Source organism: Melopsittacus undulatus, chromosome 8 (assembly GCF_012275295.1).
Source record: "Melopsittacus undulatus isolate bMelUnd1 chromosome 8, bMelUnd1.mat.Z, whole genome shotgun sequence".
Taxonomy (NCBI): Eukaryota; Metazoa; Chordata; class Aves; order Psittaciformes; family Psittaculidae; genus Melopsittacus; species Melopsittacus undulatus.
The window spans coordinates 36,594,116-36,612,738 of NC_047534.1; the positions used below are offsets into that span (position 1 = coordinate 36,594,116).

Consider the following 18,623-nt stretch of genomic DNA (forward strand, 5'->3'; position numbering starts at 1 on the left):
CTCTCCTAAACAAAAACAAATACCAGAGTTATTTTAGGAGACAGTAGAAGAACAACCTCTGTCAAAAAAAAGCAAATAAAACCCAGGCTTCAACTGACACTTGAATGGAAAGTTTTACTTCAAACAGCTCCAATTTCACAGGATCTGTAATAGGATGTGTCATGCATGACACTTAACAGGTGATAACACAGTGACTATTGCACACTACACCCGTGCTTTATACACAAAAAGAGAAAAGAAAAAGCAAACCATGTGTAAAGGAGAGCAAAGGTTTTTCCTGCGATTTCATGATTTACCCATATTTCCTACAGGATGGCAGAAAAAGAATTACTATGAGAAATATTTTTCTCCTGCTTTATTTTTTTTAATGTGTTTGCTTTTTGGGTATAAACTCAGACTGAGAATTATTCTTTGTAGCTATTTTATGATGCACATTTCAGTAATAAGCAGTGAGCTATTTGATGCAACCGCTAACAAAATTTAGTCCTGATTGTAATGCTCATCCTTTTTTGTACCTTTAAAATTAAAGCCCATGTGCTATTTTTTAGAAAAGAATGAAACTCTAGAAGCTTCGATTGAACACTTTTGTCATTTTGTTTTCAGAATTAGGCTTCTGAGCCAATTATAAAGCAATAAAAAAGAGCCATCTGAATAACCACACTATATTGGATTTCTCTTTCATAACATCTCTGTTTGTCAACAGCAGTATTACAACTGGCAACCAAAAAAAAAACCAACCCCTTTTTGAACACAGGAATTTCTGCCAAGTGCAGATAGCAACAAAAATTGTAATTACATGAAAAACCCAAACAAATCAATGCCAGATCCTCTGTTCTGGTCCTATTGCACAGAGAGGCTTGAAAACTGCCATAGCAAGTTAACTGAGGTTTTTGTTTGTAACCTATGTAACAGCAATCACCGTTTCTGTAATGGATTTAAGCTTCTAGTGCCAAGTTCTAGTTCTATTCCGTTTGTTCCTCTGTTTGCCAGTTCTGATCATGGCACTGGGAAGGGAACTGATCTCTATTTAAGCTTTCAGCGTGGTAGTCAGGGTGTTGCTGTTATCATGGAACTAAGGAAACCAGCATTCTGAAATTGGGCAAATTGTAGAATTAGGGTCTGCCTCTCTCCAGTGAATTCACTGCCTTGCCCCAAGCCCTCTATTCACACTAGATAGAATGGGTCCTTCCTACTCCCTTCAGACCGTGAACTTAGGAAGCAAGCAACAATAGAACAGGAGAAGGAGATGGTCTCACAGAAAAAAAAACCCAGTGCTAACACGGAAACATACTGTGCAAGGAACTGCCCCCATCAGCTGTCCCCAGGAGAAGACTATGCCCTGAGTGCTCTCCTGGCCCTGGAGGACAGAGGAGAACCATATGCAGAACAACAGGCAGAAGTCTCTGCATGAACAAGCATCACAATGTCCAAAAGAACGTGATTAAATAAAGATTATGTAGATATAACTGGGCTAAGTCTGTTAATATCCTTGAAAATCTGGAGGTGAAGCTTTCAGGTCACAGATTTGCTCCCCTACCACACAGATACCCAATCCACAAAGGTTTCTTTTAAATATAAGAGCCAGCTTGAAGAGGAGGGAAGGATTAGAGATGATTTTCACAACAGAGGGTGAACAACTAAAAGGCCAGGAGTCAGATACAGATGAGCCTCAGTATATGTGCCAGGCTACTTGGGGAGAGAAGGAAAATAAAAAAAATCAGTATGTAAGTTTCTTTAAAGAACCCAAACAGAAGTAAGTTTGCTCGTGTTTCAGTAGGGGCTTCTGTGCACTCATAGGGTTAAGATACCAACCATTACGCTTATTACTTGAAGGCGAAACAAAATGATTGGACACTACATCACTCCATGTAAGACTATATTAAAGCCAACAAGAAATTTTATCTATCAAGACATTAGGCATAAAAAGAAGGGATACACACTACAACAGCTTATATATTTTGAAAGGGCAGAATGGTGCCATTGCCTGAGATACAAGGAAAGTACCTACTGGTAGTCAGAGGTAACTCAAGAAGTGCTTTCTATTCTTCTATGAAATGCTTTTCATTTGGGTTGCCACTGCTATGTACAGAAACACTCTCCTGCTCTGCTCTTAGGTCAGAAAAAAAGCATTTAGTAGGACACTTAATTAGGGATGATATTCCTGGTACTTTCTGAGTGCTATGTACGTAAGTGCTAAGTAGCATCGCTGTATTGAAAGACCCACTAAAAATAATGCTCTTTCATGAGATATACAAATAGCAATACAATTCTTTCCTTCAAAGTTAATTTGTGAACCATATTGCTCTGCACGGCTTTTATTACACAAAGATGTGTATTAATAAATAGCGCCAGCAACCCACTTTATATAATAAAATCTGATTTCAAACATTATGGAAGACAAACACTGTACAAGATACCATTCCAGAAGTGAGATGGACTACAAATAGCTATTACTGGTAGCTACCTTCAAAATCCTTCTTATTGACATGGCAACATGATGAGACTTCAAAAGAAAAAAAATGAAGAAGAATCATTCAAAGTGGAGAATTACAAATGCTTCCCTGTCTATATCCCTGTTGTGGTTTAAAACCAAGCTGCACAGCTTGTGCACTCACTCCCCCCGTTGCTCCCCCCACTCCCGGAGGGTTGGGGAGGAGAATCCAAAGAATGTAGCTACCATGGGTTGAGATAAGAACAGTTTAATAACAAAGGTATAACACAAATCACTACTGCTACTACTACTACTACTACTAATGATAAAGCAGATAACAAGTGAAGAGAATACAACACCTCACCAGCCATCGACCCATAACTCACCCCACCCTGCCTGACCGAGCACCGACCAATACCTCCTCCATCCCCCCAGAGCTCCAGCCCTTCGGGGTAACTCTCGGTTACCTCCTGGGTATGACATGCTATGGTATGGAATACCTCCTTGGCTAGCCTGGGTCAGGTGTCCTGTCTCTCCTTCCTTCCGGCCTCCCTCCTTCCCCTGCAGAGCATGAACTCAGAAAAGGCCTTGGACAAACCAAACATTTGAGCAGTAACTCAAAACATACTTGCCATCAGCAACCAGCTCGAAAGTCAAAACACAGCACTGCACCAGCTACCAAGAAGGAGAAAAAATGACTGCTACTGCTGAACCCAGGACAATCCCACAGCCACAGAAGGTAATATAACTGGCAAATACAGTGTTACAAAATGTTAAAACCTGTAAACATAAACAAAGCAAAAAAACCCCAAACAAAATCACAACAGTCAAACCCATGGGGCTATGTCATTTTTAACTTTCAGTCAACTAGCTTAAAGTAAGTGTCCCTTTCCCCTCTTCAGCCAGTAGCTCATTTAGCTCAGTGCTCTTCTTTCTACATCTCATACTTCATACTCCAAAATGTAAGTTACTCAACCAGATGTATTATCTGGGATGTTTTCCAAATTCATTAACTCCTTGGCACCAATGACTTCAGGATACCCACTGCCAGCCCTGAATATTAAGCTCAGCAAAAACCCAGCTCCTGGAGGGAAAGGATTAATAAAATGAGCCATTCGGCAGTGGCTGTTGGTCTCTTTGATCACAACAAGCAACTAAAAGAACCACAGTAGCTGCCAACACTGATGACAGCCAACTTTTTAGTACCTAGTACTCTGAAGGCCTTTCCTGAACATCTGCAGATCATTCACCACAAGCCTTGAAAAATGCACAGGTACTATTGGAAGGAGCATGAAACCAATAGTCAGAGAAAAGACTGGCAGGAAGGCTGTGACTCCAGTTCTAACTATAGAGGGAGGTAAATGTTGCCTATGTGCATTAGGGTCACATCAGCAGTTTCTTCTCAATTATAGAAGAAGCAGTCTGAGGCAACTCATTTTGCTTTCTGAAACAGATACAGTCTGGCTGTCACCAGCTAAAGGGCTGATGACTAAAATGCCTTAGAGATGCAGGAGACCCAATGGATCCACTTGCTGTTTTCAGCTTTCTTCTTAGGGCCAAAGGGGCTGTTCCATGAGGGAAACCAGCTTACTATCAGTCATCCAGGCATTTTGATGAGCCATCTGTTCAGGCACCATCACCAGAGAAGCTCTCTGATTTAAAGATCACCTTTCAGCAAGAAGCCCCCAGGATTTTAAACATTAAACCTCTTTTGCTTGCTTCTGTGCCTTAGTTTGAATCTCCACTGTTTCAATAAAAAGCAAATCAAATTCTCTACATTCTTCAAACTTCCTGTTACTTATGCTTTGATTGCGGTTAATGCCAGCTTTCCTAGTTGTTGGGTTTTTTTTGCCATCTCCAATCAAATTTAGTAAGGATTCTTATTGGGCATTCTAGGACCCAGAGATGCCAAGATCTCACTTCCTAACAACCACTTCTGCAGAAGGAAGGGAGAGCTTTATTTGTGCCCAATACCGCACTCCTCATATAGACACGTTCACTATAATTACAAGTTCTCCTACCTCCATGTGAAGAACAACTTGGCATATGAGGCAGCAGGAAGCTCCAGCTCAAAACAACTTTCACCAAAGACATGAAATCTGGCAGACTCTGCATAGACTTTTACTTTTTGCTATGCAAAAAGTATCACCAGGTCTCAGGAAGAGAACACATGCCTCAAACACCATACAACTAATAATGCATGCCAGCACCACACCATTTACAAGAGAGATTATTTCAGCAAGCAACAGACCTCTGCAGGCACAAAGTTATTTACCATAGAAAGATGACCACTTCAAATACTAAAAGGCCTCATGGTAAGTGGATGCATTCATTAAAACTATTAGAAGTCTGCACTTTTTCATTTCATACTACTTGAACATTCTAGGGTTTTTAATACTCTCTTGACCTGCTTCACTGAATTCAGCACAGAACAATATTTGGCAATACTGACCAGGCGGATAAATAGCAACTATGAAGTGTGAGCATTAACACCCCTCACCCCCACGCCTCAGCTAGTATAACATTATGCCTACAATCACTTCAGGAAATTAAAGAGGAAAAAATCACAGGAGGTAGAATGAATAAGAATATCCAAGTATCATGGCTGGAAAAAATTCTTGTGTGTTGGATTTTTTTTTTCCTAGTCACTTGCCCATCAGAAGGAAGCTGTAACACTGGGTAAATGCTAAGCATGGTATTTTCCAGGTCACATTAAACAAAGTTCCTGCCCCTTTCTCTGCTCCTGGAGCAAAGAATACTCCCCAGGGAAAAAGGCTGTTGGTTTGCAATCCCTGGATGCCAACACCTTATACTGGAAACTGCATAATTCCCATATTATCATAGAATCATAGAATAGGATTGGAAAGGACCTCAAGATCATCTAGTTCCAACCCCCCTGCCATGGGCAGGGACACCTCACACTAAACCATATCACCCAAGGCTTCATCCAACCTGGTCTTGAACACTGCCAGGGATGGAGCATTCACAACCTCCCTGGGCAACCCATTCCAGTGCCTCACCACCCTAACAGTAAAGAATTTCTTCCTTATATCCAGTCTAAACCTCTGCTGTTTCAGTTTCAACCCATTACCCCTTGTCCTGTCACTACAGTCCCTAATGAATAGTCCCTCCCCAGCATCCCTGTAGGCCCCCTCCAGATACTGCAAGGCTGCTATGAGGTCTCCATGCAGCCTTCTCTTCTCCAGGCTGAACAGCTATATTGCTGAGATGCGATGGAAAAGAAGTAAATCTTTCACCTCTATTGTTTATTTTTGAAGCCTGCAGGTCGGGTATCTGTCAGACCAGGCCCTCTCCTCTGAGAAAAGGCTGTCTTTACTGCCATGCAGACTGTCCACTCCAAGTTTACTCACACATAAAAATGAGGCATTCCTGACACCCAGAATCACTCTCCAGCATCTTGCTATAATAATCTTAATGTCACAGCTTTAGCAGCCATTTCCCTAGCTATGCATTCACAGGAGAGCTCTGTATAGTTCCCATCTGCAGGAACTCTAAGTTTTGTTTCACAAGGGTCAAACCGAAATATCTATCTTTGGTATGCTTTTAGGACACAAGCTTCCTTCCCAGAGAAGTCCAAGTTGTGCAGGAGTTCTGGGTAGATGTACATGCACTCTTGTGCTTAGATTGTGAATATGGAAAGGGCTTTACTGTTGAAGCCCTGTTTTACCACACTCAGGTAGTACAGAGAATTTACATTTTCTGGGTGAGACAGAATGAATAAAAGCTTTGGCTCAACTCATGCTTTTACAAGATCATTTGTCTTCTGGTTCAGCGGCTTTCTGTGATCAGCTGGACTACAAGAAACTCTACCCAGTCCCTGTGGCTCTTCAGGAAAACTGTCCTTTCTGTCTGAGCTGCCTTTTCACTCCATCTGGCACTTACGAAAGCTTCACCCTGCTCATCAGAGTCGGCTGCTCCCAAGGACTCCTCAATCTTTTCTCATTCCTTAGGACAGGACCAGACCCAGCATTTAGCAGCCCCCAAAAAGCTAAAACATAGCCATAGCCCTTTAACAGCAAGTAATACCACACAGTCAAAAATACACAAACCCAAGTTTCACTGGCCATTAAACAGACCTCTCAGAAACTCACTTTAAGTTTAGTCTTCAGGATAAGAAAGAAACACTCAAACTTGCTCCCCCACTTCCCTTCTTTCAGCACAAAGACATCTCTGAAGATCTGCAAATCTTCTTTCATCCACATTCTTCCTCAGATGTGTTTTTCTACCCCCTCCACCCTGGTCCAACTTCCTTCAGCTCAGGCTGATCCCAGGATCAAAAACTGTCAGTTACAAAATCGTTCTTCTGTTCTCCTGAACTTCCTTTTTTTTCTTGTTTCCTTGGCTAAACCAGAAGAACACTATTCTTTTTTTTTGCTTGCTAGATTAGTTCCCCCAACAGCTCATCTCAGAATTATTAATAATGCTGGCATAGAGAGGAAGGAGGCAGAAACACGTGGCTAGGCATCTGTGATTACAGGGGTGTCATGGGATCCTCTTCAGGAGACAGGAAACCATTAAACCAACTATGCTATATTATAAAACCTCAACCACAGACCCTTGAATCTGCATCCACACTGCAGTTGGTTTATATTCAGATCTGCTCTAGATCCTAAATCTCACACAAGAACTTTGAGGGAAACAGGTTTCTCCTGCAAGTTTGTTATTGTTCTCAGATCAGATCTATTCACTTTAACTGCAGTTCAAAGAAAGATCAATGGGCACTGCTCTGCCATCTCTTAATACAATGTGCACTAAGAGTCAGTCACAGAACACAAAGAATTCATAAAATCAAAGTGAATAAGTGATTTAAGGAAAGATTCTTGCAATTTAAGGATGAGACAGCAGGGATGCCTGTCTTCAGTTTGCAGAGTTTATTGCCCTTTTTTTTTTATTTCTTGCTCCTGCCACTGGGAAGTAATTTTATCCATCGAAAGTAAAAGTATAAAAAAAAATATTAGTGTAAGTTTGGAATTTGAATTTAACAAGGGTATGGTTTGACAAAGAAGATAAAGTGATTTAATATACAACTGCCCTTGAAAGCCATAGCTCTCATGTCTATCTATCTACTTGCTGACCTTCCCAAATACTGGCACAAAAGCTTACCTCTCTCAAATGAGTGGTTCAAGGAGACAAGCCCACCACTGTTCACTTTTGTCTGTCTTGTTTTACTGTTTGGCTGCTTTAGCTCTCTAAACTATCGCACCAGCTAAGCTGTGGGACTGGAATAACAGAAGTAATGGGAACCAGGCAGCTGTGGGTAGGAGGTATGGTGACTAAGACTGCTTTTTTCAGCAGCAGCAAGCTGATTTAGATCAACATAGTAACATCAAACTGCACCCTCAAGTGAGGGATTTTTATCAACACATGACTTTCTCAGGACCTAACAAAAAAGGGGTCACAACAATCATCATCACACAGCTAATAAAGTCTTCAAAAACAAGGAAAAAAAAGCTGCCAAAGGAGTAGTTACAGCTGCTGAGTTGCCGGGGACATAAAATGATTCTCCTCAGAATAAAACTGAGAGCTTGTTTCCTTCCATAGAGGAGAACTATCTCACTAGGTTTATCCATGACAGTTATCAGCCACATAGGCCTGGCAGGCAAAGAGAGTTTGTAAATATCATCAGCCTGGCATTCAGAAGAGATTTTGATCAACAAACTGCTCTTTCGTCAAATTCAACAATACAGCAAGTTCTGTTAACTCAGAATAACTGTTTGAAGTGCAAGAACTGCAGTGTCCAGCCTTCCTTTTCCTGAGGCACTGTAACATCAAACTACTCATGCAGAAATACACACCATTTGATAGCGGGGGGGATATGACTGCTGCATCAGTTCCATTTTTAATAGCCTTTTAAAAACAATCAATATCCAGGATGTCCAGTTTGAGCTTTTCTTACTCAAGTTCTAATTTTGTTTTCATCTTGTCTCAATACACTTTCCTATCTCTGACAGGTTAAAATACATGAAGTTCCAACAGACAAATGAAAGTTTTTTCAACTAAACATTCATACTTTTTTAGCTTTTCCAACTAAACATTCATACATTATATTTAGCACTTTAAATAGTAGAAAAATCAAAAGACCATTTATCTTAAAACTAATTCTTAAGAGTCAGCTCATGAAAGCTAGAGGCTCGGGATTTACTCCTACAGACTTCCAGACTTTGACCATTCAGACATGAAAAAATCCTGCAGCCCAGCAGTTCAGTATTGCGCTCTCCTGTCCCACAGGCTTGGTCAAAACACGATTCTGGTTCCTGTGCAACTAGGCAATGCTAAATGAGGCCCTTTACCACTCACAATGTAGGTGGCTAGAACAACCCATAACATGAAAACTAATACACACACATATTAAAATAAAAAATAAAGTGCACTAAAAACAGGGTAGTAAAGCCATACTGGCATAGAGTACTAAGTAAATGAATTTATCATCCTAATTTCACTAGGTAAGCTGTGTTTGAAGGTAAGGAAATTACAACAGTCGCAGAGATTCAATGAAAGCTAAACATTTTAACTTTTGGACTAGAAATCCTTACAAACCACAACAAAATAATAGATTGAATGTAACATCTTTGACTTCAGACCTTACCAGACATAAGAAGTAAACATTAACTCTAAGTGCCCTGCAGGAAAAAAAGGACTCCTGCTGCATGAGTCAATAGAGATTCTCAGATGACAGCAATTTATTGGGAACTCTGTGGTCAAAGGAAAACTTTGCTTGGACAATCAAAGTTGTTGATGATGATTATGATATTGTTATTTATTAACAATAATAATACCACCACCATCACCACAAGAAAATAGTCCAGAGAGAGAAGCCCAAGGTGAAGGTAACAGAAAAAGGGTGAAAAAATCTTGCAAAAATATTCCCAGCAATCAAGCATCAAACTTCACCCATAACTTGATGTTTCGAAGCCTAAAGAGGCATGAGTTATAGGTAGTATGAGGCACTGAATCATCATAGAAAGATACTTGCATTTGTTTTTACGTCAAACTGAAATAGCACTGAGTTCTACACTGGCTGAACTAAGGGAAAATTGCATAGCACAGCTTCCAGTGCCACCAGTTTGCTTGCTTCCAGTACCCAAGCCAAGATACATAGGTTAAGCTAGGTTACATGGGTATTGCTAAGGTATGCTGTGGTCTACAAGGTAGGCAATTCCTCTTCACACTTGCAAGAATGACCGATGCAGACAAATACCAGACTTTTATTATTAAAGAGAAATGAACTAAAATCAACCTCTTTTCTCCTCTCACAAATGAAAAGGTAAGTGTCAGATTCTATAAACTACATGCTTTCAGCTCAAGGTCTTTGTTTGGACAGGCACTTCACTTGCATATGCCAGGCAGCTCAGCCATTTACAGGAGTCTTTTCTACTGTGGATCTAGTCACTGTGTAAATCCTTATGAACTCAGTACTAAGTCCAATGCCCCCTTTGGAAAGCTCAGCTTCAATGACATCTACAGCAGTGAGAAGGCTTGTTTAAAAAAATTATGAGATCTGACATGAGGAAAGGAAAGCACCACTTCCCTACACACCTCTTCAATGCAATTGTGCTGCCTGCAAATCAAAAGCAAAACAGAAGCCAAACTTGCTACAGTGGCACTGGTCTCAAATAAGCCTAGCAGCATCCACTAAGCTTTCTGTAGTCCTTCCTAACCCAACCATTAATTCCCAACAAAATCCTTCATTAAAAGAGCCTTTTGTGCTACACAAGTACACATAAGCCACTGGATTTTGCTGATGTTCCAATAGCTCAACCTTTGCATGATTCCTCCAGCTAAAAAAAAAAGGGAGGGGGGGAAAGACAAGAAAGACTTCTCCAATTTTGTGTGTAGTCTGTTCTTTTACTGGATACTGCCTGCACCAGACCCTGCTCTGTCCGCCCAAAAATTAAGCTAGAGTTCTTAAAATCATAGAATGGTTAGGGTTGGAAAGGACCTTCAGATCATCAAGTTCCAACCCCCTGGTTATGTTTGTATTTGCAGACATAGCAGTGGCTGGGTACACCTGAGTTTACTAGAATGTAATCATCTGCACTATATAAAAGCTGTTTTGCTCTCAGACAATTCCTAGAAATAGTTCAAGAGTTAGGATGTAGCAGGCACAGCTTCCAGAGGCAGCCTGAAACCATCTTGCAGTAGAGGCTCAGAGTACAGATGAGGATCATCCTGTGTCCAACCTCAAAGCCAAAAGGGACATTCAGCTTACACTTGTTTAGGTGCAATCTTAGTGTCTCAGATTTCCATTGCAACCATGACTCCTACAATAGGCTGGAGAACCTTCCTGAAGGTAATGATAAAGCTTAATCTGTTGCACTTCCCACATCTTATTTCAGTGGATCATATAAAAAAATCTATGAATAACCCTAATTTTTCAGCCACTCCTGGGTCCTAAGACATAATGCTCATCCTGACCTTAACGAAACCTCAGTAAAATTTATTTACTGCAGAATACATACTGGCATTAAATGATGCAGAGATACATCAAGACCTTTAACCTACCTTATTCCCACATACCTCCAGTCCCAGTATGAATCCCATCTTAACCACAACTCAGTTATCCATACTTGAAGCAGTACAGACTGGAGGCCTACCAGATACATCAGCACTTGAACCTCATAAAGCTCTTACCTTTGCAGGCTTTAGCTGTACACCCACCTCTTCAAGCCTTCTTTCTCAGAAGGCTAAATCTACCCATAGGCTGAACATTAACCTGGTAATGACACTGTCAGCAAAATTAACAGTAAGGGGCAGAACTTGACCAGAAGTATCCATCAAGCTATCCCAGTAGGCTTTTTTGCTGTTCAGGTCCTAAGCTTATCTCTTGCCACATAGCATTAATTCAAATTCAGCTTGGTAACAGAGCTATCCCTGTATCATTCAATCTTGCAAGTACTAATCCATAGCCCCATCACATGTTCCTCATGGAGCAGCCAGCAAGGAAATAAGATCTTCAACTCATCTTGTCTCAAAACTGTCTCGAAACATAACCCCAGCCAAATGCATGGTCTAGTGACATTAAAATAAAAATAGGAAAGCTTTTTTTGCCCATTTTGCTAATTAATATGTCAGAGCTCATAAAGAAAGACTCATCAGCTTTTCTCCAGCACTGCATCATCTGAAAGAGCTGTGTCAGCAAGAGACCTCAGCAGACAGTCAATACATACTAAAAGCATTCTAAGCAGTAAATCAGAACACAAAAAAAAAGAATTTCAGGAAAAAAACAATTAAAAATAGCCACAAAGAATTGAGTAATTGTTTTCAGTATTTGATACAAATCAGGTTATATTTAAGGTACAACAGTCCTGCCCTTCCTTATTGATGATATCCTCCTAGCTGTCCTGGAATTGCTTCTCTAAAAAGCTAAGAGTTCCTGAGAAACTAAGCTGAAGTTTGCTGATTTTTCACCTCTGTGAATTTTCATGGATCTTCTTTGCTTTATGATAGAGACACCACCTGTTTGCCTCTCATATCTGGAACTATGTTTAGGGAATGTGGACACACCATTGCTGAGCACACAGAAAAGTTTGCAGAGGACAAAGTCCTCCTCAGAGGATTCAGAGAAGATGCCTTGCACACAAATACTTGAACTCTGATCTTTTCTAGAAAGGGCCATCTAGGCTACATCAATCCAGCACTCCAGTGCTTTTGCCAGTGGTACTGCAGCATAGAAAACCAACCGTATCCTGGGATGCATCAAAAGGAGCGTGACCAGCAGGCCTGTCACTCTACTCTGCTCTCATGAGACCTCACCTGGAGTACTATGTGCAGTTCTGGTGTCCTCAACATAAAAAGGACATGGAACTGTTGGAACAAGTCCAGAGGAGGGCCACGAGGATGATCAGGGGACTGGAGCACCTCCCATATGAAGACATGCTGAGAAAGTTGGGACTGTACAGCCTGGAGAAGCTGTGTAGACATCTCATAGCAGCCTTCCAGTATCCGAAGGGGGCTTATGAGGATGCTGGAGAGAGACTCTTCATTACGGATTGTAATGGTAGGACAAGGGGTAATGGGTTAAAACTTAAGACAGGGGAAGTGCATGTTAGATATAAGGAAGAAGCTCTTTACTGTAAGGGTGGTGAGGCACTGGAATGGGTTGCCCAAGGAGGCTGTGAATGCTCCATCCCTGGCAGTGTTCAAGGCCAGGTTGGATGGCATCTTGGGTGACATGGTTTAGTGTGAGGTGTCCCTGCCCATGGCAGGGGGGTTGGAACTTGATGATCTTAAGGTCCTTTCCAACCCTAACTATTCTATGATGCTATGATTGAGGGAAGTATATGCAACACTAAGAACGCTTGTAAGCACTGCTGCAGTGCTCCACCCACCAGGATGAAGGATAGGCCAGCTATGAGAACCAGAAGTCACAGATGCATTTCTGTGAAGGTGAAATACAGGAACAAGTCTCCAGCCATCTTCCCATAGAACACACAAGCACAGGATGTGTCTAGATATGCTTCTAAAATCAAATCGACTTTTCAAGGAAGAAAAAAAATAAACCCTGCTGCAATTGTGGGTGCAACATGTAAAAAGACAAATGAGGCTACAGCTACAGATCCTTCTAATGCCTTGGTCTTCTGCAGAATTGTGATAACGCTTTTTGAAATGAATACACACCACTAACTCCTGCTGCTGCTAACACGTAATATGCGAGGGATACAGCAGCTACACATAAAGCTGAGACTATATGCTTGAAAAGCCACTGCCCCAGAAGGAACAGAAAGGATATTTCCCTAGAGAGAATTACTCAACTGCGTATTTCATAGAACAAGTCATGTTGAAGGAGAGAAGGGATAATTGCATTGATTGTTGGTAGGTGATAATTAATTCTGTAGAGAAATATGTTTAATTTCCTGAAGTCTAGAATAGGATGGAAACTCTCTGTTCTGTAATGAGAAAATAATGGTGTTTTGCTCCCAGCACAAGAAGCTGCAATATCTCCCTTAGTGTGTTCTTGGAAAAGGTTCCTATAGGAAGGCAGCATAATGAATGATATTGAAACATGGGTTCAGTGATGTGACTGCATGCCAGCAAAATGTGTGTATGATATGTAATTCCAAAAACCATACAGTAAAAAGGCACCAGAGGAGAAGAATACCATGTTCTTGAACAAACCTTTAAAATAAATATTTGAATGGAACAATGAGAAAGCTGAAACTGCAGTTTGATTTCTCTTCACGAAGGGTTAGGAAACAGAACACAGAGAGGGGAGAAACATGTTTCAACAGTAACTGTATAGCATTTAAAGAACCAAGAAACATCATTTACAATCCAACCTTCTCAGAAATTAACTAACTCTTCTTACTCTGAAGGGAGGGGGGGGAAATACTCCAACCTGCAGGATCTTTGTATCTATTCCTTAGGTGATCTACTGACCACTGAATTTAATCAATGAAAAGAGACCCTAGGTACATGTAAGAGGTAAGCAAAGGAAACAAGCCAAAGTTTAGTAAGCATGGATCCATGTTTTCACATAAAATTTGTAGATGTCTTCAAATAGATAACTTTTCAAAGCCACAATTTTCAAGATTCTGGAGGAGTGTGCAGAAGAAATATCAAATGAGTGTAAGAGTGATATTATAAAGCTTAATGTACCCATAACAACTGATTGCCAAAGAGTTATGATCTCACCAGGTTTCCCTACAGTATTCTTTGATAGCAGTGAATTCCACTGATCTTTGGAAAAATTAATGATATTTCAACATCTGTAGCAATTTTTCTGCACAGTAAAAAAAACAAGGGCCACCCTGTAGCTTTTTCAAGTTGACAAGATCATCTGATGTTTTTACATTCTCAAAATGAAAGGTTGAATGAATTTTTTCTCCCCAGAAGTGATAATGTTACAAAACATCTGCACTACTCCTGATTCAGAAAGAGAATCCAAGAAGTTCACTGACGTAGGAAAGATGACAGAAAGAAAGAATTTGTTTGTTAAGTTCATGAAAAGGTCTTCAGATAAGTAAAATCCACACCAGAGAACTAAAGAAGGACACCCAGTTGTACAGAGAAGGAATACTATAAACAATCAGGAATCTCATAGCTGACCTTCCTTTACATGAATTCAGCTCTTTAGTTCTATCAAGGGAGTGGAAAAAGACAATGTGCAATCACGTTACAAAAGGGTCTTCAAACATCAGACGAGATTGCTGAATAACTTTTCTAGAAAGTTTAAGGTTTCTTATGTCAGCTTACCCGTGGCTTGTGAAAAATTACAATTTCTTGTGACATTTCCTGGACAGTTTTTTTAATGCAAGAGCTGGAAGTGGAGCCTGGTTTGCAGACCTCATTTAATAAGTAGGTACAGTAATGACAGCAGTATAGACTTTTTTTTACTAGTATGGCCTGAAAAGTTTTAGAAGAAACAAGTTATTTCTACTGCACAAGCTCTATGACTGCAAAAGCTTTGACATTTGTTTTGTAAACTGGAGAATTTTTAATGTTATCTTCAGTAGTCCTGGGAATGGAAGTGGAACTCAGAGCAAGAAGAAAAAGCAAGAAATATTTATATTTTTCAAAATGCATATCACTTGTCTCCACGCTCCGTAACACATACTGTATGTGCACTTATCTAAAAGGATGTCTTCTTCAGTTTACACCACCTGCACTGAAAAATAAAGTTACAGCTCTTCCTGCAAATGACTCAGCTACATGCACTGTTTGGCTGGCAAAGAACAATCCCTAATTCATCACTGTACAACCTGGAGTCAGTGCATAGAAAGTAATGCCTTAATTTGCAACTCTTTCAGTCACCACAGTTTCTGTAAGATGATTTAATTTACTGCTCATACGATTTCCAAGTTGCTGACTTCTCCTCCAAAGAGGAGAACTGCTTACCCGATTTGTGTCCGGCCAACAAACCAACTTTGCTTTCATCTGCCACTGGAGGAATAAAAGAAAAGACACAAAGATCAGAAACTTATTTAAATTCACAAGCCTTTGAAATACTGTCAAATTATTTCAGACACATCACATCCTAAATCTTTAACTTATAATTGTTTGTAAAAAGCCTTCTTTTACCTAATGTACCTGGGGGTGCTTCAAAGTCCAAATATCTGAATCAAAGCCCACTGAAACCAATAATAGGACTATCAGCAGTCGTCGTGGGTTACAGATCAGGACCTCAGCACTTACATACTCAAAACTGAGTTGTCAGAAGAGCAATTGCATTTGTAAATAACTCATCTTGCTGGACAAATCACAGGGCATAGGAGAGTTGTAACATTCTCAGATCAAAGACCTCAACTGTAAAAAGAATCCAGATGTGAAAACCATCTGCAAGGCATCTCACTGGCTCACAGGACCCTCTCCAGACAATGAGGTCCCACAAAACCTAATCTTTTTGAAGGCCTGTGCTTTCTTCTATGTTACAATTCATTTTACCTGTAAATTGTACCTTTGTAGTATTTCACAACATCTTATAAAAGAAGATGTTTACATTAGCAACAGCTTGCAGACAGACGAGTGGAGGAGCAAATTCTGAATGCAACAAAAATTGTAATATTTCTTTAGCAACTATACTTTGGTTTATTATCATATATCTCAAGAAAGTAATTAAAATACTCTCCCAGAGGGCTGAGGCAAGAACCAATCACCATTTCTTAAAAAGAATTCCATGCAAAAAAAAAAGGTGCTAATGTAATGTTAGGGATGATAAAACAAGCACAGGAAATGAATGTTAGGGTTGAAAGCTTATCCTTCAACTCTGCCTGCCCAAGCATTCCCTTGTATCATGCCTTAAAACGTGATCTCTTTATACAATAAAATAAATTGTTAAGTCATACGAGAAATACTATAAATGGGAGCTTAGACAAGCTTTGCATAGTGGTCACCATAAAAAGTTTACACACAGGGTTACCTGCAATGATACAGGAATGTGTTATTTTCCGCCCACTGCAGTAATTATTGACATTTAGGAGCCACTACTAGAAAAACAATCACAGTAGGTATTTTCTTATATTGTCCCCACACTTTTCGGGAAGTTTTTCCCTCCAAAATCAGCATCAGACTGAGGACTAGGATTCACAACTGGAATCATGAATCTACAACTGGCCATGGTATCTCTTCTCTACCTTTGTATCTTATTGTCATCTGATTATTGGTTGAATTGACATAGTGTAGTTTTGTTGTGGGAATTCAATGCTAATCAAGGAAGACTCGTATTGTTTGCAGTATTACACAGAGTTGCCACAAAACAAAGTAACCATGGGGCTAGTCAAAATTAGAACTGCAATTAAAATTCAAGGCGGCTCTGTACTCCTTGTCCTTTAACCTCTCTTCTAGGTTTTTCTAGTCCCTGGAAATATCTATTTGGCTCCTTGATACACAGTTTGATTCTGTAACATAAAAAGACCAGACTTCTGATAGAAGGATAGTTCAAACTCCTTTTCCTCCTCTCTCCTCCCAAATTTACTTCTAAGCAGAACAACCATGGAAAACTTTAGTCCCAAAGGTTAGTGTTTTGACAAGTTATGATTGTGTGAAAACAAGGGATTATAATGGAAGCTGATTTGCAACCTTAATTATAGCAGTCACTAATGGCAACCACTGTAATATATGATAATTACTTAGAGTAGGTTATGTTACAGTACATACAAGCTTTAAAAAACTAGATACCAAGGTTCGCAGCATTTTTTTTAAACTATGCTGATGACTTGGCTTGCCTGAAACTAAGTTTTACATTATTAAAAGGAATAAATCCATTTAACTTAATCATACTTTATACACCAGCTTCACACACAAAAAATTAGATTTTAATACTGGAGGGAAAAAAGCAAGACTAAAATGATTAGAAAATGAAAAATAATCTTACCAGAATACAAGGTTAGCATTATGAGTTTAAGTACACACAGAGAAAAATTGGGAAATGCAAAAAATTAGAGTTTTATATCAAAGTTTGAGCAAAATATGCATGCTCCTTCAAGGGGTAATTTTCATTTCATGGGATATTATGCTTAGGCAGTAACTTCTAGGCTAGCCATCTTTCGTTAGACTGAACAGGAGTGGCACAGACAAGTCCTGTGGATGAAAATCCCATTCCTTCTCTTGTTTCCTCTGGGAACAAGGAGAAGACGACAGTAAAGAAGAGAAAGGCTAACGAGAGATAAATACTTTATATGCTGAAGTTGAAAACTTTGTAGCTAAAAATTTCATTTAGGCAGCACATAGGATGTCCTGTTTCACAAAACAGCATTTGAAAATACTGCTCTGCGTGGTGTTAAAAATTCATACAATCATTCAGCTATGCCAAAAATAGTATTTCTCTGGCTATCTTCCTCAGCTTCTGAAAAAAACATAAGCTAAGTGTAAACTTCTTTTCTAAGACTCTCCTACTGTTCTCTATCTTTGCAGAAAGGCACCTGACAGATTTTAAACTGAAAAAACAAAAGAAATACTGCCTACTCTTAAAACTAAAGTAAAAAAATCCTAATTATTTTTATATTGCAACATCAAAAAGTAATTATATTGCACCTATGAAAACTTGAGCTCATATATGGGATATATCAGGAAAGCATTTATAAGAAACCTTCAATTAACTACTATTTATGCAGACACCAGAAACACAACACATTCTTGAGCCAGAATGCTAAAAAAAGGATATCACCTAATCTGGGGACTACAAACACAAATCTCAAACAAAAATCTGGAAGGATCAATGCAACAGAGTAAATACACTCACACACAAGAAGATACTTCTTAGAGTCATAAACTGAATAAATAATTCACATTTTGATATGTCCCTGGAACTCCTGAGGATGTTACTTCATGAAGCTCTTAATGTCTGTCAGTATAAAACATCCTAGCTCTTTTAAAGAAACATTTGTAATTTAGAAACTGCATTTGCGCCAGAGAAGTCAGGTACATTTTCATTGTCAGGTAGCAAAGTAATTGCTGAAATACAAGTAATAGAAGTTCAACAGCTGTTTAATAAAAGTACATACATTTGGGGGACTAGCAAGACCACAGATTAGGAAATATGGAATGTTACTATAACAAACAAATCTCTCCACCTGATAGCAACCAACTGGTAGTAATTTTTTTCCCCTAAACTATGCCAACAACCACAACAAATGGTAAAAAACCTCTACCCTTTATGTCATGAATAATCAGACGTATTAGAATTCCCTACTGTAATATACTGGAGTGCTGTTTTGCTTTAAGAAAACAATAGAAG

General features: G+C 39.5%; 1 protein-coding gene across 1 annotated transcript in view; it reads right to left on the reverse strand.

Annotated features, from left to right (window-relative positions):
• PARD3B (par-3 family cell polarity regulator beta) overlaps nucleotides 1-18,623 on the reverse strand; it is a 407,455-nt gene that overhangs the window by 161,041 nt on the left and 227,791 nt on the right. The window contains exon 16 of the mRNA XM_031045134.2: nucleotides 15,287-15,331. Coding sequence (XP_030900994.1) covers nucleotides 15,287-15,331 — 45 coding nt within the window. The remainder of the gene's footprint in view (nucleotides 1-15,286; nucleotides 15,332-18,623) is intronic.